Source organism: Limanda limanda, chromosome 15, assembly GCF_963576545.1.
Source record: "Limanda limanda chromosome 15, fLimLim1.1, whole genome shotgun sequence".
In the NCBI taxonomy this organism is placed as follows: domain Eukaryota; kingdom Metazoa; phylum Chordata; class Actinopteri; order Pleuronectiformes; family Pleuronectidae; genus Limanda; species Limanda limanda.
Window position 1 is genome coordinate 24722057 of NC_083650.1, and position 4622 is coordinate 24726678.

At 41.7% G+C, this 4622-nt stretch overlaps 1 protein-coding gene across 1 annotated transcript; it reads left to right on the forward strand.

Moving 5' to 3' along the window:
- The first annotated feature begins 460 nt into the window (after nucleotides 1–460).
- c1d (C1D nuclear receptor corepressor) lies at nucleotides 461–4191 on the forward strand. The gene is made up of 5 exons (XM_061087348.1): nucleotides 461–521; nucleotides 1622–1754; nucleotides 3100–3166; nucleotides 3297–3352; nucleotides 3439–4191. The coding sequence occupies exons 2-5, from the start codon at nucleotides 1626–1628 to the stop codon at nucleotides 3643–3645; spliced, it is 459 nt and encodes a 152-aa protein (XP_060943331.1). The 5' UTR covers nucleotides 461–521; nucleotides 1622–1625; the 3' UTR covers nucleotides 3646–4191.
- Nucleotides 4192–4622: the final 431 nt, after the last annotated feature.

Sequence of the window (4622 nt, forward strand, 5' to 3'; positions counted from 1 at the left end):
TTCTGAGGGTCGAGCTCTGAGGTGTAATTGTGTTATATAAAATATTTTCACCTATAGCAGACTTTAATATAAGACTTAAAAAATAATGAAACACTAATGGCCGAAAAATTATATTTATGTGGGTCGTAGAATCCAAGTTCCACATTTTTGACCTTGTGTTTGAAACACTCTTTAAACTCTAGGTGTTAATTTGTTTTAGATTTGACTGGTCTACATTTGGTGGTTTGGATTTGGACGTTATTGCAGGAACATAACATTTAATATTATTATAGAACATATTATTTTCTGTGTGTTTTCACAAACATAATAAAAACGTTGGTATAATATGAGAATCAGGGGAAACAACACTGACACTTTTAAAACCTGTCACAACAATAAATGGTTCAATATAACAAACAATCTGTACTTAAATTATTTAATTTCATACTTTCCCCAGAGACAAAGCGGAAGTGACGATAGGGGAAGCGATCTTCCTTTGTGTGACGTCACTTCCTCTCCTCGGCTTGCAGCGTGTTAAAAAGGTAAAACTCAACATTTCTCTTTTTAAACGTCACGTTAACTCGTTCTGACGTCACGTTAATAACACGCGTCGCTTCAAGTGTAGTATACACGTGTAGTTGTGTTGTTGTTGTTGTGTTAACTCTCCCGTGAACGCTGGTTTGTTTAGCCTGTTAGCAACACACATGCTACTAGCCGGCTAGCTCGTTAGCATCACACATGTTTTCTCCATTTGAATGAATTGTGTAACAACAGAGCTGCAGGACACTGAGGGTTTGACTTGTCCCGCAGGACACTGAGGGGTTGACTTGTCTCTCAGGACGGCTAGTAGCATGTGTTGCTAACAGGCTAAACACACCAGCGTTCATGTGAGAGTTAACACAACAACAACAACACAACGACACGTGTAAACTACAGGACACTGAGGGTTTGACTTGTCTCTCAGGACACTGAGGGTTTGACTTGTCTCTCAGGACACTGAGGGTTTGACTTGTCTCTCAGGACACTGAGGGTTTGACTTGTCCCACAGGACACTGAGGGTTTGACTTGTCTCTCAGGACACTGAGGGTTTGACTTGTCCCCACAGGACACTGAGGGTTTGACTTGTCTCTCAGGACACTGAGGGTTTGACTTGTCCCGCAGGACACTGAGGGTTTGACTTGTCCCGCAGGACACTGAGGGTTTGACTTGTCTCTCAGGACACTGAGGGTTTGACTTGTCTCTCAGGACAGTCACTGAGGGTTTGACTTGTCTCTCAGGACACTGAGGGTTTGACTTGTCTCTCAGGACACTGAGGGGTTGACTTGTCTCTCAGGACACTGAGGGTTTGACTTGTCTTGCAGGACACTGAGGGTTTGACTTGTCTCGCAGGACACTGAAGGTTTGACTTGTCCCGCAGGACACTGAGGGTTTGACTTGTCTCTCAGGACACTGAGGGTTTGACTTGTCTCTCAGGACACTGAGGGTTTGACTTGTCCCACAGGACACTGAGGGTTTGACTTGTCCCCACAGGACACTGAGGGTTTGACTTTCTCTCAGGACACTGTGGGTTTGACTTGTCTCTCCGGACACTGAGGGTTTGACTTGTCCTCCAGGACACTGAGGGTTTGATTTGTCCCCACAGGACCATGGCCATGGAGACGGAGGACTACCCTCAGGAGATCGACGAGCAGCTCACGAGCTTCGACTCTTCAACCACTTCAGTGAAAACCATGTTGGAGCAGCTGATGTCCATGAACAAGGGAGACCTGGAGAAGGTAGGACCGGGGGACACGCACTGTGAGCAGCCACAGGCAGAGGCTGCAGGCGCCTGGGTCCTGGGTCCAGGTCTTAAATGGGTCCAGGGTCCAGGTCTTAGACGGGTCCAATGCAGGAAATCAACTGTTAGACCTGTTTTAGTTTCACTCCCACATGTGAGAACAGTGTTTACATCACTGGCTGCAGATTCTACACAACATACAAGAGTGTCCAGTTGTTTTAAAGTGTGAAACTGGCTTCAGTTATTCTATTAGTTAAATACGATGCTCCTGTTCCACCAGATGTCTTCTTAGGGAAGTCGTAGTTAATTCACACAGAAAATGCCCCAGCTGCTAATAACCCTGACCCTCAGGTGAAGGGTTGTCCAGGAACCAGAAGGTCACTGGTTCAAGCCCCAAATCCTCTAGTCTGTGTGTGTGTGACAGAAACAGATAGAAGCGCTTTATTAATGTTTGCATGTTTGTGTGAATGTGACTTGTACTTAAAGGTGCTTTGAGTAGTGGAATTTGTAAAAGCATCATATTTATACAGTCCTGAAAGCCTGCTGATTGTTTTGACGCACACAAGGGTAAAAGGCTGAGTTCACTACTGGTCACCAGTCCGTCAAAGCACCAGCATACATGCAAACACCTGTTATGAGACTTTTATTTATCAGGTTCTTTGGAGAATATCATAGTAAGGATTACATATTAAATATGTATTGAATAATATGAGTCTGCATCAGCACATCTGGACACATCACGTCCTGTGAGGTTAGTTACTGGTTAGTCGGCTTAGGATGGAAATAAATCAAGGTTGAACTAGATTGGCACAAGAGCACAAATTCCATCTTTAGATTCACTAGATCTAGATTCTTATTTGGATCATAAATATCAGTCGCCTTTTCTTCAATAACCATGAATCATTCTCTGAGAAATCAAGCAAATGGAAATTTATAGAAAAGGCATCAACAATTCTGTGATTCAAAGTATAAATCTACTGGTGAAATAATCTTACAGCAAGATCCATTTAGTATATTTTAAAATGTACTTCTTTTCTAGAACATTATCAGGACTTTTTGGTTTAAATAGAGATTTCTTTAAAAAGCGGTTCTTTGGAGAATATCATAGTGAGGATTACATATCAAGTATATATTGAATAATGGTAGTCTGTAGCCAGTGGTTTGTGATTTAATACATAGGAAGGAACATTTAGCTGTTTTAATGAATATTGTTGGGCCAGGCTATGAGATACTGTCTCACAAGGACAGAGCCTAGAGGACATGAAGACAGTCTCTTCTGTTATTATTCACTCTTGTAATGAAATAGCCGGTGCTAGTTCTAACTAACTTGTGTTTATTTGCAGCTGGATCCTTTGGATCAAGCCAAACTGGACCTGGTGTCCGCTTACACCCTGAATTCATTATTCTGGAGTAAGTTGTATTCCCTGTGATCACACATCTGCATAGTGTTCTTCTGAAATATGGAATATTCTGCCTGAGATAACCAGTAACAGCTAATTCTACAAACTGTATAAAGTCTTATGTTTGTTTTCTTTTACAGTGTACTTGGTCACAAAAGGAGTGAATCCCAGGGAACATGGAATCCAGCAGGAACTGGTATGTTTCATATTTCTCTGACATAATCTCTCCTCACAGTTTAAAGGCTTTGTCTCACTTGTCTGTCGTTACTCTGTGATCTTCAGGAGCGAATAAGGACGCACATCAACCGAGTGAAGGAGATCAGCGACAGGAAGAAAGCCGCTCGTCTGGATAAGGGGGCGGCGGCCCGGTTCCTCAGGAACGCTCTTTATGATGCAGATGAGAAAGATTCCAGAAAGAAAGCAGTGTACAAGAAAATGTCCGGGGCAGCATCTGACAGCCCGAGGTTCAGGCGTCCGAACAAGAGGTGAAGAGAGGAGGAGTGGTACGGTCTGGTTCCATCACGGGTCGTACCACTGTCTGGGCATCGAACACTTGATGTGTTGGGTCGCTCACCAGCAAGGATCCTACGATGGAGTCAGATCGTTGTTCTCCTGCAGCGCTCAGTGAATGTTGCAAACACAACATCCAGGTTATCTGAACACATTTATGGACAATGATCCACGCAGCTGCTCTAGAAGTTCAATGGATATGATGGTGTAATATTTTTGTAGTGTTACATCATCACTGAGTTGTGTATGTGGAGTTCTCTTAACAGTTTTATTTGAAAAGGCAGTAAATCATTAACTAGGTCCATGCAGGTATGGAAATATCATCTTAAATTGTGTTTCTTTTATACGAAGGAGAAATGTTCATCATACCTCTGTATTTTCAAAGTGATTCTATGAATCATGAGTCACGTTTAACCAGTTTTTACACCCATGTTTTTTCAATCTAAATTCTGATAAACTGTCAGTAATGTATTTTGTTTAAAATGGACTTTTGCTCAAAAATACAAATAAAAACCTGAGGTTTGAGTGTTGTGATGCTGTTTGCTCATTGTTGTGTGTTTTTGTGCAGCACACAACTTGTTAATAGAGTTAAAACAAGTCAGTGTAAGTTCCTCAATTGGCTCTTTTCACTTTGTAGATTTTAAGATAACAGTATAAAGAATGGAATCAATTATTTGAATTGCAGCACTAAATCTGTGTGAGTGAATTATCCACTTATGGGAAACTGGGCCTCATTCCTCATTAATATTCCCTCTGGCCTCCACACTGTTTACCAGGGATTTCTCAGTTAACAGTTGGCTTGTTATTGGTCACTTAGAGTCGTGTGTATTCTTTGACATTCATAATGTCAATAAAAGAAAATTTGAGTGTTTCTGTCCTGATGAAACTACATGAAGGAGATTAACAAGAATGAAAAAGTTAAGGATAGAAGTTACCTTCTGTACATTAACAGTAGA

Coding starts and splice junctions, on each gene's coding strand:
- c1d (XM_061087348.1), top strand. CDS start 1,626: ATGGCCATGGAGACGGAGGACTACCCTCAGGAGATCGACGAGCAGCTC. Junction 1,755..3,099: donor ACAAGGGAGACCTGGAGAAG/GTAGGACCGGGG, acceptor GTTTATTTGCAG/CTGGATCCTTTGGATCAAGC. Junction 3,167..3,296: donor CCTGAATTCATTATTCTGGA/GTAAGTTGTATT, acceptor TTTCTTTTACAG/TGTACTTGGTCACAAAAGGA.